General features: G+C 50.0%; 4 protein-coding genes across 4 annotated transcripts; 1 reads left to right on the plus strand and 3 right to left on the minus strand.

Moving 5' to 3' along the window:
* Nucleotides 1-355: 355 nt before the first annotated feature.
* HO173_003440 (uncharacterized protein) lies at nucleotides 356-2,758 on the minus strand (the record flags this gene model as incomplete). The annotated part of the gene is made up of 1 exon (XM_037305366.1): nucleotides 356-2,758. The coding sequence occupies one exon, from the start codon at nucleotides 2,756-2,758 to the stop codon at nucleotides 356-358; it is 2,403 nt and encodes an 800-aa protein (XP_037167774.1).
* A 973-nt stretch (nucleotides 2,759-3,731) lies between these two features.
* Nucleotides 3,732-4,168, minus strand: HO173_003441 (uncharacterized protein; the record flags this gene model as incomplete). Its single annotated transcript, XM_037305367.1, has 2 exons — nucleotides 3,732-3,757; nucleotides 3,907-4,168. The coding sequence occupies 2 exons, from the start codon at nucleotides 4,166-4,168 to the stop codon at nucleotides 3,732-3,734; spliced, it is 288 nt and encodes a 95-aa protein (XP_037167775.1).
* Nucleotides 4,169-7,128: 2,960 nt separating this feature from the next.
* HO173_003442 (uncharacterized protein) lies at nucleotides 7,129-12,996 on the plus strand (the record flags this gene model as incomplete). Its single annotated transcript, XM_037305368.1, has 4 exons — nucleotides 7,129-10,933; nucleotides 10,984-11,193; nucleotides 11,248-11,851; nucleotides 11,913-12,996. 4 exons carry the CDS (start codon nucleotides 7,129-7,131, stop codon nucleotides 12,994-12,996), a joined length of 5,703 nt encoding a protein of 1,900 aa, XP_037167776.1.
* A 284-nt stretch (nucleotides 12,997-13,280) lies between these two features.
* On the minus strand, nucleotides 13,281-15,785 carry HO173_003443 (uncharacterized protein; the record flags this gene model as incomplete). Its single annotated transcript, XM_037305369.1, has 2 exons — nucleotides 13,281-14,030; nucleotides 14,085-15,785. The coding sequence occupies 2 exons, from the start codon at nucleotides 15,783-15,785 to the stop codon at nucleotides 13,281-13,283; spliced, it is 2,451 nt and encodes an 816-aa protein (XP_037167777.1).
* Between the last annotated feature and the right edge of the window lie 5 nt (nucleotides 15,786-15,790).

Raw genomic sequence — 15,790 nt, forward strand, 5'->3', positions numbered from 1 at the left:
TCTTGCAAGCTACCTCTACCTTCATAGTGCGTTATTCGTGAACAGGATCCTCCCTCCCTTCGGACGCCTTAGGGGGTAGAATGTCTTCACCTATCGTACCCAAAAGATGAGAGTGGTGTACATGTATCAGGGTCCCTTCATTTTGACATTTTCAATTTTTATGTGAGATGGTGAGACGTTGAATGTATAGATTGAAATACCTGAAGCCCTAAAGATATTCCAAAAGTATAGAAATATGACCAGAGAAAATGAAAGCCCGAACCCACGCTCCAAATCAAGGACAACTCCAGTGGCATGAGGCTTTCCATTGCAATCCCCTGATTCAACCCACCCGCGTCCGGTCAGACTGCAAGTATCATGCCTTCAGCCATTTTTCCCTTCGGTCAGTCCAATCTTTATCATCATCCCCCTCGTCTCTGGCTCTCTTTTCTTTATTCGCCTTCTGAAGCTTGAGCTTCCTGAACCTACACTTTTTCTCTTTGTCTTTCACATCCTCGATCTCCAATGACCTCGTTCTTCTTGGCGCTGCCAGAACTTTCAGCTCGATCTCTCCCTCGCTTTCATCCTCCGATTTCATCGACGGTTGATCATTGATAGACGCGGATCGGCCATCTTGAGGTGGACTCGTGGTCGTCGTTTGCAGCTGCGAGTGCGTCCGCCGAGACTTGGGAGCGAGCGTGGTACGAGGTGATGTTCCTGGCGTATCTGCCATGCAGACGTCTTGATTACGGTACTTACCATCTACCGTTCCCTCAACCCCCTCAATTCCAAATCCCACCCTTCTCGATCGGTCCAAGTTCCACTCCGGTATCTTTAACTCAGGACCCTGGCGTCGAGATTTCTTGTGCGCCTGTACAATGTCCTGACCGAGACTCTGACCATCGTCGGGTTCGTCTCTGTTTCTTTTCGTCCCATGAGCCTGGTGTGGACTAGATACCGCTGACGGTTGATGTGTTTGCGGAAGACTGGGCTCGGATTGACTACAATCCGGCTGCTCATCCTCTTCGATCACGTCCACAAAATCAGCACGATAAGACCTTCCAGTCTTGGGATTGGGCTTGAGCTGATTCTGGTTTCTGTGCCTCCTCGAAAATTCTCTCAACTCAGCCTCCTTGCTGAGGTCAAATAGATGCCGGGTGAGATTCGCGCCCTCGTATCCTGCTCTATCCTCCCTATTTTTCCGAAGATTTATGCGGCCTCGTCCCCCGTAGTGCAATTTTGTGACGGCGAGCTGGTGGCCCAAAGTTCCCTTATATGGAAGACTCTGTGGATCGTAGTGAGAGCAGCCACTCGTTTGCTGGTCTGGACAGCGTGCAACCCACGGATTCCCACCAACTCCGCGTCTCGCATTCGCGCAACATTGACTTACGAAATCTTCAATTACCCTTATCTCTTCGTTAAGAGTAAAAACAAATCTGTTCCTTCTCCCTTTCTCTTTCCGTGTATCGCGACCTTTAGCGGAGACGTTCAACTTCGCGCATATCTCTGTGAAATTGCAGTAGCGCTCGATGCAGTATAGATGATAATAAGCCGCATTCAGAAATGGGTCGTGGTCGGGATACTGTACGGAAAGCTCGTCTACTACGATGAGTAGCTGACCTTGATTGATTGTACGCATCGGGCAACCTTGGAAGCGACACTTCAATCCGCTTGGGAACCTCTTGGCAGATGAGGCTGGAGTTTTATGAACCCTAAGCCTCAGGGGGCTCTCCTTCAGATTGCGCTGACCTTGATGTAGGACGTGAGTGAATAAGTAGCGATTGATCTCCTCTGCGGAGTAAAGCCTGGACGGGTCCAACTCACCGTCTTTCGTATACTCGAAGATGCTCCACGTTTCTGGCGCTTGGTTTAAAGGCGTGTATAGGCTATTCTCATTGTATTTTTTGTTTCGTTGGACCGGAGATCTATCAGACTGCTCTTGGGTTGCACCTTCCTGATAGCCTTTAAGGGGTCTGCGTGGGTTCGTCAGTACTGCTCGACTCTCGTTTTCAGGGTCCGGCTCACTGCTTCCTGTTAATGCCACGCGGCTTGCGCTAGAAGCTCCGTCCCAAGCAAGTCGTCTTGCCCTGTAATCCTGAATTGCACTGTTACCTGTTGAATGAGGTAGTTGTTGGGTATTGTACCCTACATCAGGAATCATAGCCGGTTGTATTCCCCTACCGATTAGCTGCAGACTCTGAAGAAAGTCCAAGCCCGGTGGACTATCTGGAAGCTCGAAATTACCTGGCGAAGAGATATGCGAAGAACGGTCCTCCGACTGTGTGGCTGATGTGGCTGATCCAGCCAATATTTCATTCAAATTTTGCTCTGCGGCAGCGTCGTCATCGAAGTTGAATGGAAAGCCTGGCAGAGAATGGCTCTCGGGCTGTACAGCCGGTGCACCGAACACGGGTTCAAAAGATTTCTCCTCATGATTTTCGTCATCGAAGTCGTTCAGCTCCTGAGAGGCTTTCGCAGCATTGTCATTTACCGCGAAAGGAAAGTAACTGTCCCAGTCGATATGGTCAGGATCATCGTCAAATTTGGGGTGGTCGACTAGATGATCAAGGTCAAGTCCAAATTCTAACGCGATAGCGGGGTTTAACTCGTCTTGCAAGCTGGCCTGAAACGGCATTTCTTTCGTACGATTTGTCCCGCTCTCCTGATGAACATCGACATCTGATGTTGTGGAGACTACGTTCTGAGTACGCGCTGGATCCAGATCAGAGGTATGGCCTGCCATGGTCGTACTGATTGCTGATATGGTGCTCTCTGCCATCTCGGATCTAATCATCGACCGAGGTTGGGGTTCTTCGTGGTGATGCCCTTCAGATGATGCAAGCGTTGCAGTCGTCAGATTGGTAGGTTGATAATGGCTTCGTCTGCAACATTGGCTTATTGTGTAGGAAGACCAGGAAGGTATACAGGCTGGAAAAACCAGAGGAGCCGGGGAGGTTACAGGACATCAGCCAATGCTCTTTTTGTGTCCACAATCGACAAAGAAAGTCAATAATTGCATTGTACTTTGGAACAAAAGATACGAACAGGGGCTTCCGGCACGCGGTTGTGTGCTGAGATTAAAGCAGAGCTAGACAAAGATATGAAAGTAGAGCAACAAGGAACTATTCAATGGTTTCATTTCTACCAAGGGAGATGTCTCACTGCCATCATCGCTGCTAAAGATGTCCGTCCCAAAGCACTCACGTTATCTTTTCTAATGGTCTCGAGATCGTTGAACGTAGCTTGACATATTAAAATAAAGGGTCAAAAGACATGTATAGGGGGAACCTCGAAGGCTTCAAGTCTCAATACGGCGAGGTTGTTGGCAGGCGATGTGTCAACAGAAGTGACAGTCGAAGTGGTATGAACCCTTATAACATCGACAAATCCACACCGACCAGGAGGATTGTTTGCTGTTGAACGCTCATACCGGAGTAAGTTTCATCTGCGAATGACACCCTCTTTAGAGATGAAGCCTAAAATCGGCGTAGGAATATAAAAACACAAAATTCCAACGCCTCAAGGTGGAAGTTTTTCTGACGAGTTGCCTGCCAAATAGACCAGCGTTAAGACCGCCAATTCAAAATAGATGTTAGATGTCAGAACGTTGAGACAGGCAGTCCAGAAAGGGTCTAATTCTCAACATCTCAGTCGCTCTCCTGTTGATGCTTCAGGGGATGTGACCTGCGTTTAGAGGCGTCGCGGAGCCGCCATCGGAATTTGGAGTCCATGATACTTGGAGGCAGCCAGTCTCATCCCATGTTGGCTGAGTATTTGCCTATAAAGAATCTGGGATCAGCATTTCTTCTCCAAAACAAAAATTCGAGCAACGGACGGCTCGAGGGGCAATGAAAGCTTCTTTTGCTCCCGGGACAAGTCTCGCTCGTAGAAATCGTCCGGAATAATGAGGAGTCGCTCCAAACGTACCGCGCTTTCGAAGAGATTTTCCAAAGACAAAGAACAAATAAGGTATCGGAATCAGAAGTACCCCAAAGAAGGCGATGACACTTGAGACCCATGGAATGCCGAGATGGTGATACATGGGATTGACGAACAGTGGGAACGATGCCGCGAAGACCGATCGAAGGAAGGTGTTTGCCGCCACAGCACTCGCGGCATATTTCTGGAAAGTGTCTATCAAATAGTCCAGAGCGCTCTGAAAAATAGTGAAGAAGCCGAACCCCATCATGGCGGCAGCAATACATGGGGCTACCCAAGTGGTATATCGACTAGATGTCCATCCGAAAAAGAAGAGACCTGTGGAGATTTACGAGTCAGCATTTCTTCAAAGCAAACTCATAAGGATACAGACGACTCCGAGGTGCTTCAAGAGTCTTCTGCTACCGAAACAGGTGCAACCCGAAACACGATCCGAAATAGGAAGAACAGGCTCCGAAACGTACATACCACCCGCAAAGAAGATGGATCCGAACATCATCGGAGGTAGGCGAGCTTCGGGGACAGCTTTGTTGCCGGCTGCGATAAAGCGGCGATTGTAGTAGCTCTGATTCAGCACATTCGCAGACCCCCCCCAGGAGGATACCAACGAAAAGGGCAAGGAAAGGCAGCGCGCCCACGAGCAATTTCTAGCCGCGTTCCTCCTCGAACTCAGTGGGGAATGCTGCAAGATTGGCATACAGAATACCGTAAACGAAGGAAGCGTACAATGCCACAGAGAAGCAAATCGGCGTCAACAGCACTTGGAAGGGTCGTACACCTGCGCATATTTCGGAGTCAGCATTGCTTTCCAAGGCAAAACCCAGACTCGCAAGATAGGGCTCGGGAGTAGCAAAAGCCTTCTGCTCCGGGAATTTGTCTTGCAACTCCGAATTCGGCATTGAAAAGGAAGAAATTTCTCCGAAATGTACGAACCAAATTTTAGGGCCATCTCTTTCAAGGAGACACTGGACCAATTTCGCAGTCAGTGTTGCCTTTTTGAGCGGGTATATCGAGCCTTGGAACATGTATGGAGAACACAGACTCCCAAGACATGTCCCAAGACTCAAACCAAAAGAGAAGAGATGGACTCCGAAAATACGTACACCATTCTTCGAATTCTGCATGCAATGCCCAATTCCCAGTGTTTATTCGTAGTCTTCTTGCTTTGTAGACCAGAAGCCTTGATGGGTAGCTCTCGTCGAGTGTAAGAACATCCAGGGTGAGAATAGCCAGCATGAAGATACCAGTGAGGGACTCTGTCCAGCGCCAACGAAGATAGCTCTGGAAACAGCGCCACCAACGATAGGTCCTACGATTGGGCCTCCCACCACCGCGAATGCATACCCGACTATAGCTGTTCCACGCTGCGTTGGATCCCAGATGTCCCCTAGCACGCCACCTGTGTTTGTTACGGGCGCCGATCCGAAAAGGCCTGCAAAGAATCGAGTGATGATGATGGTCTGAATGTCCTTGGCCGTGGCTCTTCCGAATGAGAAGACCGGTGCAAGGAAGTACGGAATCAAGACTGCCGGCTTGCGGCCAAACATTTCGCTCAATGGGGCTCAAAGTAAAGGTCCAATAGCAAAACCACAGAGTAGTACACTCAATCCGAGTAGAGACACTTCTGTCCCAACATGGAACTGTTCCGAAATTTGATCGATTGCAGGAGAGTATACGCTGCTCGCCCATGTGCTACCCATCTTAGAGTTTTCTACGTCAGTCTCTATCATCGGGGAAAGCAAAACGAGTCGTCAAACGCTTTGGTAGTCAGTCTACTTCGCGGCTTGCCTTACGCCTCAGAGATTGTACCAATAATAGAGCGGGGAAGTAGGGAGAAGAAACTTGCCGTGGTGAAGGCATATAATACTGTCGTGATCACCTTCTTCCTAAAAGGCCAGTTGATCGGTCTGTATGGTTAGTCTGGGCCATCGAAGTCAACGAGGACATCTGCGGATGTTTTGACGTGCGACAGAGCATGATCAAAGAATGCACGTCTCTGTGCCAGGCTTGAATGCGAGATATTCGACCGCTGCTGGTCGCTCTAAATGCCCCGGTGCTATTGCCCCTTTGGGTATCTTCAGCAGTCTCTGCTTTTTCTAGATTGAAAGGTCTATATGGACGTGAGCTGAAACTGGCCTCGCCAGCATCATGGAGGCTGGATTGGCAGGTAGTCTGGCGCTGGAAGAGACTGGGAAGGGTATGTGCTGGGTAGTCCAAAGGGGCCGACATGGCCAATGCCGCAATTGACGCCGGAGGATTTCGATCCAGGTGTAGCAAAGTTGTACGTATTTGAAGTGGACAGGAGAAAAGCTGGGAGAGCAAATGGAGTGGCCATGATACCAACACCACCAACAAGTCAATAACAAAAAGTGGTAAATGAAATGACGGAGGTGTTGGACCCGAAGGAAAATGAAAAGTTCGGCAGTTCTGATAAGATACTTCGTATTAATATCTGTGTTCTACAAATCCGTTCCCTCACCTTTCTTTTGCAATGAATTTTTCACCCAGCAGACCTACTGTTGTACCACAAAGACGGGCAGGTTTGCTTGCTTGTTTGGATCTGCTTTGATCTTGATTTTGGCATGATTATGACACTGACCGGCTCAGATTGAGACTGGGTCACTGGTCACTGACGGAATCCTGAAATCTTGGGAAGTAATCGTGGCCCCACCGTTCGCTATGAGTAGTAGTGTCAAATATCGTCGCATGCAAAATTCGTAAAATTCGTATTTATATGGATGTTATTCTTCAAAAAGCTGGAGTAACAAGCGACTATGTTTGGTAGGAGAATGCTGAACGCTAGGTGTTTTATAATATAATTGTGATGGTGAAATAAGACTGTACGATATTCAGATTTGTATGTAAATCTGATGCGTCTTCGAGTGAGATAGGGACCACTATGAGCGCAGCGATGGGGGCACGATTAGGGTGCGGATATAAAGACCTAAATTCCGCGGTTGCCAAGAATACTCAAAGCTTGATTCGTCTCTCTTCAAACACCATAAAGTACAAGTAAGCGCAGGCACGCTTCATTCGAGAGGAGAGCTCTAGAGTACCTTCAAGGCCATTTCGCTCGTTCTTTGCCTTGATTGATGCGCTACACATTAAAGCCAATGCCGTTCGACTGCTCGATGCTTTGCGAGACGAACAAACCCACCTTGAGGCCTCACTGTCTTTCCGGAACTTTCTAGCTGGCCAGGCGCAAACACAATGGCAGAGGAGAATCCAGAGTTGCAGGGGAAATTGAGGGAGCTAGATGTCGAGCTTGAAGAGGGGGAAATCACACAGAAGGGGTACCAGAAGAGGCGAACTCTCATCCTTTCCCAGTACCTCGCGCCACCTGGTGAATCCGCCCGAGGCCTGCGCTTGCACTCCCCGGACGATACTGCTCATCCCGCCAATGATGGATCGCGTGCTGCCTCTTTCGCTGCGCTTACCCAGCGCTCACTTTCACCTCTGCCTGCTGTGGCCCAGCCGAGCGCAAGGATGGGTGGTTCGGAGGCGGCAATGGATGGCCAAAACAGCTACCCAGGAGGACAACTGGGAGTCAGAAATCCGAGCCCAGGGCCATCATCGAGTGGACAAGGCTCATACAGTTCACGACCAAGCCAGGAACAAGGCCGAAGTGACGGCCAATACGTATTCAATCCTGCAAACGACGACGCTTACGGTGGGCAACAAGGAGGGGACTACGGGAGTGGCAGTCAAACCAGGCAGTCAACCATGCTAGATCAAGCCTACTTTTCAGACTTCGCAGGCGATCAGCATGAAGCTCAGCGCGATAGCTATGGAGGTGGACCACAACGATACTCCACTGCCGATACATTCTCCCCAACAGCGAACATTGCACCTCCAATGTTGAGTAACAGTGATCTACCCCTGCTTGGTACTTTGAACCACCAACTACCCTTGGAGCCGAGAGAAGTTCCGTTCGCTGTTTATGACCCCCATAACAGCAACATACCAATGTCAAAGTTCGACAATATAGCCACCGTCTTACGCCATAGAGCTCGCACAAACCCTAAACAGCCTGCATACTGGGTGCTGGACCAAAAAGGCAAAGAATTCTCGTCTATTACTTGGGAGAAATTGGCGAGCAGGGCGGAAAAGGTCGCACAAGTTATTCGAGACAAGAGTAACTTATACAGAGGAGACCGCGTTGCTCTGATATATCGCGATTCCGAAATTATAGACTTCGCTGTCGCCTTCATGGGCTGTTTTATTGCTGGCGTTGTGGCTGTTCCAATTAATGATTTCGACGTCTCGACTACCAACCTCTCAGATTATCATAGACTGAATGTGATTCTCACGACGACGCAAGCGCACCTAGCGCTCACCACTGATGTGAATCTGAAAACTTTCCAACGAGATATAACAGCTAATAAGCTGAATTGGCCTAGAGGAGTAGAGTGGTGGAAAACGAATGAATTTGGAAGCTTCCACCCAAAGAAAAAGGACGAAATACCACCTCTGATCGTTCCCGATCTCGCATACATCGAATTCTCTAGAGCTCCTACAGGCGACCTTCGAGGTGTTGTAATGAGCCATAGGACCATCATGCACCAGATGGCTTGCCTCAGCTCCATGCTTCAGACCATACCTACCAACGGCAACGATACCTTCAATCCAAATCTTCGCGACAAGGCAGGACGGCCCATGACGGGATCAAACGTGGGGGAGATCTTGTTGAGCTACCTCGATCCTCGACAAAGCATCGGTCTAATATTGGGTCTGCTCTTCACCATTTATGGCGGCCACACTACCGTTTGGATGGAGGCTCGGGCGGTTGAGACCCCTGGTCTTTACGCGAATTTAATCACCAAGTACAAAGCAACGTTGATGATTGCGGACTATCCAGGTCTGAAACGTGCAGCATACAATTATCAGGCAGACCCCATGACGACACGCAATTATATGAAAAAATTTGAGCCCAACTTCTCGAGTGTTAAATTATGTTTGATTGACACCCTGACAGTCGACAGCGAGTTTCATGAAATTTTAGCAGACAGGTGGCTTCGACCTTTGAGGAATACAAGAGCGCGTGAACTTGTGGCTCCCATGCTCTGTCTTCCAGAACACGGTGGTATGGTAATAAGCGTACGTGATTGGCTCGGTGGCGAAGAGCGGATGGGTTGTTCACTGGGAACGCATTCTTCTGACGATGATGAGAGTCATGACGAGAAAAAAGATGCCAAGGTGGTTGTACCAGGGAACGCATACGGTAGTCTGATTGGTGGAGGTCCGAAGAAGCCGGCGGGCCCGAAAGCACGAACAGAGCTGAGTGAAGTCCTATTGGACAAAGAGTCGTTAAAGACAAATGAGGTGGTGGTGGTGGCCATGGGTGATGAAGCCAGACGACGAGCAGGCAACGAGCCGGGTACGGTCCGAGTTGGAGCTTTTGGATACCCGATACCGGACGCGACTTTGGCAGTTGTAGACCCTGAAACGAGCCTACTTTGTACTCCCTATGTCATCGGAGAGATCTGGGTTGACTCTCCCTCCCTGTCAGGTGGTTTCTGGGCATTGCCTAAGCACACTGAAACAATCTTCCATGCCAGACCATACAAGTTCCAGGAAGGCAATCCTACTCCAATGGCTGTTGAGCCAGAATTTCTTAGAACTGGGTTGCTCGGATGCGTCATTGATGGCAAGATTTTCATCTTGGGACTCTACGAAGATCGCCTACGGCAGAAGGTTGAATGGGTGGAGCACGGTATGGAGGTAGCAGAGTACCGCTATTTCTTCGTTCAACACCTCATCATCAGCATCATGAAGAATGTACCCAAGATCTACGATTGTACCGCCTTTGATGTGTATTCGAATGATGAACATCTACCAATTGTCTTGCTTGAATCGCATGCTGCTTCTACGGCGCCTACGACTTCTGGAGGACCGCCTCGACAGCTCGACACTGCACTTCTAGACTCTTTGTCCGAGCGATGCATGGAAATTCTGTACCAAGAGCATCATGTGCGAGTCTACTGTGTTATGATCACAGCTCCAAACACTTTGCCAAGAGTTGTGAAGAATGGTCGGCGAGAAATTGGCAATATGCTGTGCCGGAAAGAATTCGACTTAGGTTCCTTGCCCTGCGTACACGTCAAGTTTGGTGTCGAGCGAGCTGTGTTGAACTTGCCTGTGGGCGTTGACCCTGTTGGCGGTATCTGGTCGCAAGTCTCGACTACAGCCAGGCAAGAAATTCTACAGCATCAGGACAAGCAATACTCTGGCGTTGACTACCGAGAGGTAGTTATTGACGACAGGACCTCGACGCCGTTGAACAACTTCTCAAGTATTGTTGATCTGCTACAATGGCGCGTAGCAAGGCAAGCGGAGGAACTGTCTTATTGCACTATCGACGGCCGCGGCAAGGAGGGAAAAGGCGTGAACTGGAAGAAGTTCGACCAAAAAGTTGCGGCGGTGGCTCTGTACCTCCAGAACAAGGCCAAAGTCAGGCCAGGAGATCACCTCATTTTGATGTATACACACTCAGAAGAATTCGTCTACGCAGTCCATGCTTGCTTCTGTCTTGGAGCTGTGGCCATCCCAATCGCGCCGCTCGATCAGAACCGCATGAACGAAGATGCACCTGCTTTCCTCCATATTATTGCTGACTTCCGCGTCAAGGCTGTCATCGTGAATGCAGAAGTCGATCACTTATTAAAACAAAAGATAGTCTCTCAGCATATCAAGCAGTCTGCACAAGTCCTGAAAGTTGGCGTACCTCCATACTACAACACTGCAAAGCCACCGAAGCAGTCAAGCGGATGTCGAGATCTAGGCTTCACGATGAAGCCTGCTTGGATACAATCCAAATATCCTGTTTTAATTTGGACATACTGGACGCCTGATCAACGACGCATAGCGGTACAGCTTGGTCATGATACGATCATGGGTACCTGTAAAGTACAAAAAGAGACCTGCCAGATGACTAGCTCGAGGCCAGTCCTTGGATGCGTGAGAAGTACGATGGGATTGGGATTTGTTCATACCTGCTTGATGGGCGTCTTTGTTGGTACGTTGCTGCTCTGTCCAGCTCTTGGCCTGCTGCTAACATCTCTACAGGAGCACCTACTTACCTTGTCTCGCCTGTCGATTTTGCTTCTAATCCCATGTCTCTGTTCCTCACTCTATCAAGGTACAAGATCAAGGATACCTACGCTACTGGGCAAATGCTAGACCACGCGATGAACACCATGCCTGGTAAAGGCTTTGCACTTCATGAGCTAAAGAACATGATGATCTCAACCGAAGGCAGGCCAAGGGTTGATGTCTGTAAGTGATTATTAGCTCCCACGTTGGTCTAGACCGCATGCTGATCAGACGCAGTCCAGAAAGTCCGCCTACATTTTGCAGGGACTGGCCTTGATAGGACAGCCATCAACACCATCTACTCACATGTCCTCAACCCTATGGTCGCCTCACGCTCGTACATGTGCATCGAGCCAATAGAGTTGTGGCTCGACACACGAGCTCTCCGCCGAGGACTCGTCTACCCTGTCGATCCTGACACTGATCCTTCTGCTCTCCTGATTCAAGATTCTGGGATGGTACCCGTCAGCACTCAAATCGCGATCGTTAACCCTGAAACTTGCAGACTTTGCCATATTGGCGAATACGGGGAAATTTGGGTGCAGTCTGAAGCCTGCGTAAAGTCTTTCTATGGATCTAAAGATGCTTTTGACGCTGAAAGATTTAATGGCCGAACGGTCGACGGAGATCCTCATGTTACGTACGTAAGGACAGGCGATCTAGGTTTCCTACACAACGTCGTCCGGCCTATTGGTCCCGGAGGTCAACAGGTGGAGATGCAGGTGTTGTTTGTCCTCGGCGGCATTGGTGAGACATTCGAGGTCAATGGATTGAGCCATTTCCCGATGGACATCGAGCACTCGATTGAGAAGTGTCACCGAAACATAGTGACCAATGGCTGGTAAGTTTTCATTCAGAGCTCGTCCCCGCTTCTGCGGGAAGTGCTAACAGTTGCTTCCTAGCGCGGTTTTCCAAGCAGGCGGCCTTGTCGTTGTCCTCGTCGAAGTCGTTCGAAAAGCCTATCTTGCCTCCATCGTCCCCGTTATCGTAAACGCTGTACTAAATGAGCATCAAGTTGTCGTTGACATTGTTGCGTTCGTCACGAAAGGCGACTTCCCACGCTCGCGCCTCGGCGAGAAGCAACGCGGCAAGATCCTTGCCAGCTGGGTCACCAGGAAATTGAGAACCATAGCACAATTCGGTATTCGAGATACGGATGGTGCTGATAGCCAGATCACTGAGGTCGCAGAGCCAAGGAGTATGCTGGGAAGTGTCGTCGGTGTGGGTAGCTCATTAAAGAATGTTGAGACTGTCAATGCACCGCCGACGAATCAGGCGCAACAGCAAGCGCAGGACTATGCTATCTTACCCACAGGCATCTCCGAGATGCCAGCAACTTACGAAAGCTCGATAGTCGAGTCCCCACCCCTTCCACCAGCTGAAGAAGACAGGGACGATACGCCCACTGAATCCCGCAACAACAATCATTTCTCATCCAGAATCGACAATAGCGACAATGGGGAGGAATCATCCTCCCAAGCATACAATCCACGAAATGATTCCCTTCCATCCCACAACGACACCGGCCTACCATCTCCAGAGCACTACCCTAACTACGCAGGCTACACCGCCAATCACGATCCTGACCCTGTGCTCGGTAATCCCGACAAGCCCTCTTTCGATTTCGTCTCCGAGGCCCCACCACCTCCCGCCCGCTACGATTCCAAACCAACCCTTACCTCCCAACACGCCCGCGAGGCCGAAGGCGACCTATGGTCTCTCCCATCACAGCAACGGCACCCACAGTCTCAATCTCAAAGCGCTTCCCAACGCGATGCGAGAACAAGACCGGGTGGACCGAGCCATACACCCTCCGCCAGCTCATCGGACCACTATGATATCGCCGGTGATGATGATTGGCGGCAGGACGCGATCATGCATATGAACCTGGCGCGAGATGGGAGCAAGAGAGATGCGCATGTTGGGGATAGGAGTGGTGGGCTTTATGGGGCTTATGATGGGAGTGGATATGGGCATGCTATGTGAGGGGCAGATTTTTGAACGGGGATTCTATGAATTATGCCCTTTTCTGGCCCTGTAACTGAGGAGATATGACACGAGGTAGTAGCTGCATGCGGTATGGCGTCGATGCTCTGGATGGCACTTTATCGTGGGAGGCCACTTGACGACGCATCAATCAGTGAGAGACGGCTGACGTCGAGAAAGCAGGGATTGTATAGTCATGATGGAGGCATTACGACTTCACGGCGGCATTCCATTATGTTTCGGATATCTAATGATTCATCATCCTCATCCATATCTACAAATGACTATCTCCCTCCACCACCACCACCTTTGACCTTTTTCGCCTTCCCCCCTCTGTCTTTTCCACCCTTCCCTTTCCTCCCCTCCTTCCCTTTACTTCTACCCGCAACACCACCCCTCTCATCCCCTTTTCCCTTCTTCCACACCCTCCCTTCTTTCCTCTCCCTCCTATCATCCAACATCTTCTTGTCCTTCCCACTCAGCTTCCCGACCTTCTTTTTGCCCTGCTCCACAGCCCCATTCAACTCAGCCTGGCCACTCTTCTTCGCGATCTGCTTCTCCTTTTCACTTTCGAACCATGTCCGCTTGGGTCTTGATTTGATCTCCGGTTCATGCTCCATGATATTCTCTCCTTTGCGGAGATGCATTTCGGCGCCAGCGAGGGCTTTTTCTTCTTTCTCTTCTTTGAGTATCGCTTCTACTTCGCCTTCTAGATCCTCGGCTTTCTTCGCCCATTCATCTGCCAACCTAGCTTCGACAACTCGACTAAAGATCTTCGCACCTTGTGCCTTTCCGCTCTTGACAGCCTGCTTGACGACCTTACGGTCCGGCTCCGCAGCAATGGTGCAAGACCTACCAGCTCGGCCGGCACGCGCTGTTCGACCGACTCGATGTAGGTATATTTCGTGGGATTGGGGCGCTTCGTAATTGATCACGGTGGAGATGTTGGATATATCGAGACCTCGGGAGGCGAGATCGGTGGCGAGGAGGTGGGTGCACTGGGATGAACGGAAGGAGGCGAGGGCAGAAATACGCTGATACGGTTGTCAGCCGGGACTTGATATGTATGGATGAAGAAGTAGGCTTACCTGTTCTTGTGACATACTACCGTGGAGTTCAGCAGCCTTGATGCCACAAAGACCGAAAATGATGCGGACTCTGTGGGCTTCCTTTTTCTGCCGAAAGAATATTATGGCTCGGTCTGTGTAGATGTTTTGACATAGATACATCAGGTAGCCTAGTCTTTTACCTTCTCTGCCTGGACGTAGGCGAACAAATTCCTGTACGAGGGTTCCCACAGTCTGCTTTCTTGCATCTACCATCAGTCGTACTGGTCTGTTCAAACCCACCCGGATGAGCTTGTCGACAGTGTCTGTCATGGTAGCCGAGAAAAGCATGGTCTGCCTCGACTTGGGTATCGTGGTCAATATCTCATTCAGCTCGTCCGCGAACCCATCTTCTAGCATTCGATCTGCTTCATCCAACACCAGAATTTCGAGCGTATCCACAGTAAAGCTGGCCGAATTTCGCATATGGTCAATGAAGCGTCCAGGCGTAGCAATAATAACATCCGGCCTACTTCTTAGCACATTCTCCTGTTCCCGCAAACTGAAGCCTCCAACAAGCTGGCAAAAAGCGACATCCGTGAAGCTGGCAAGTTTCTTCGCTACATTGAAGCACTGCACCGCAAGTTCTCTCGTGGGCATTAGGATTGCGACTCGGCTTGTGGGTACTTTCTTCGGCCGGTACAAGAGTCTTTCTAGGATGGGTATAATGAAAGCTGCTGTTTTACCAGAACCTGTCACCGCGCCACCTACAACATCTTTCCCTTCGAGGGCAATTGGGATCGTTTTTGTCTGGATTGGTGTGGGTTCTGAGAAGCCAACTGCTGCTAGGCCCCGCAGGATTGGCCTTGAAAGGGACATGCTTTGAAACGAGCCCGAAGCAAAGCCTTTGGCCTTGACTTTGCTGGTTTTCTCTTCAGGTGCGAAAAAAGCTTCTCGTCGGGCTTGCTCCTCCAGGTCATAGATCTCTTCAAGGGAAGATGCCTGTTCAATGTCGTTTGGATGGGGTACGGGCTCGGCAACGGACTCATCATCAAAACTGGCCACTGAATCCTGATCTTCATCTCCGTCGTCCTCGCAATCGTCCTCTTCGCTAGCTAGCGCTCCCATGCCAAAAGCATCATCTGCCAAAGTCTCATCGTCTTCCTCGTCCTGCACGTCGAACCCATCTTCAAAATCTACTTCATCCTCGTGTTCGGGTTCAACATCTCCCTCCTCATCACTCATGGAGACATCTAACCTAGTCTGCTCATTCGCAACTTCTTTCCTCCTTCTTGCAATAAGCTCATCAATATCCACTCCTTTCTCATCCCCACGCACTGCAGGCGCCGTAATACTGCCATTCATGTCCCACCCATCAAAGCTTTCTGTGACCCCTGTATTCACATCCCCAATCTGAAATTCGAAGTCTGAATTCATCGCCCCGTCGTCCTCGCCGTGCGCAGTCCATGTCTCGTCGTCTTCGACTGGCTCTGCGGCACCAACCTGTATGGGTACGGTGTCTTCTTTCCGTCTCTTATTCTTCGCTCCTTTGTCTTCTCCCAGCGCAGTATCATTGGCGTGACTCTGGCCTTCGTCAAGGTCGCGCTTGCGTTTATTGCCATTCAGGGCGGATTGGGAAGGGGCCTGATGGATAAGATCTTCGTCTTCTTCCTCTCCTAGCGGGTAGAACTGATCATCATCAATTGTTTGAACGAAATCATCGTCACCGCTTGACTTCATCATGCAAG

Source organism: Letharia columbiana (assembly GCF_014066305.1).
Source record: "Letharia columbiana isolate WasteWater2 chromosome Unknown Sc0000008_s0, whole genome shotgun sequence".
In the NCBI taxonomy this organism is placed as follows: domain Eukaryota; kingdom Fungi; phylum Ascomycota; class Lecanoromycetes; order Lecanorales; family Parmeliaceae; genus Letharia; species Letharia columbiana.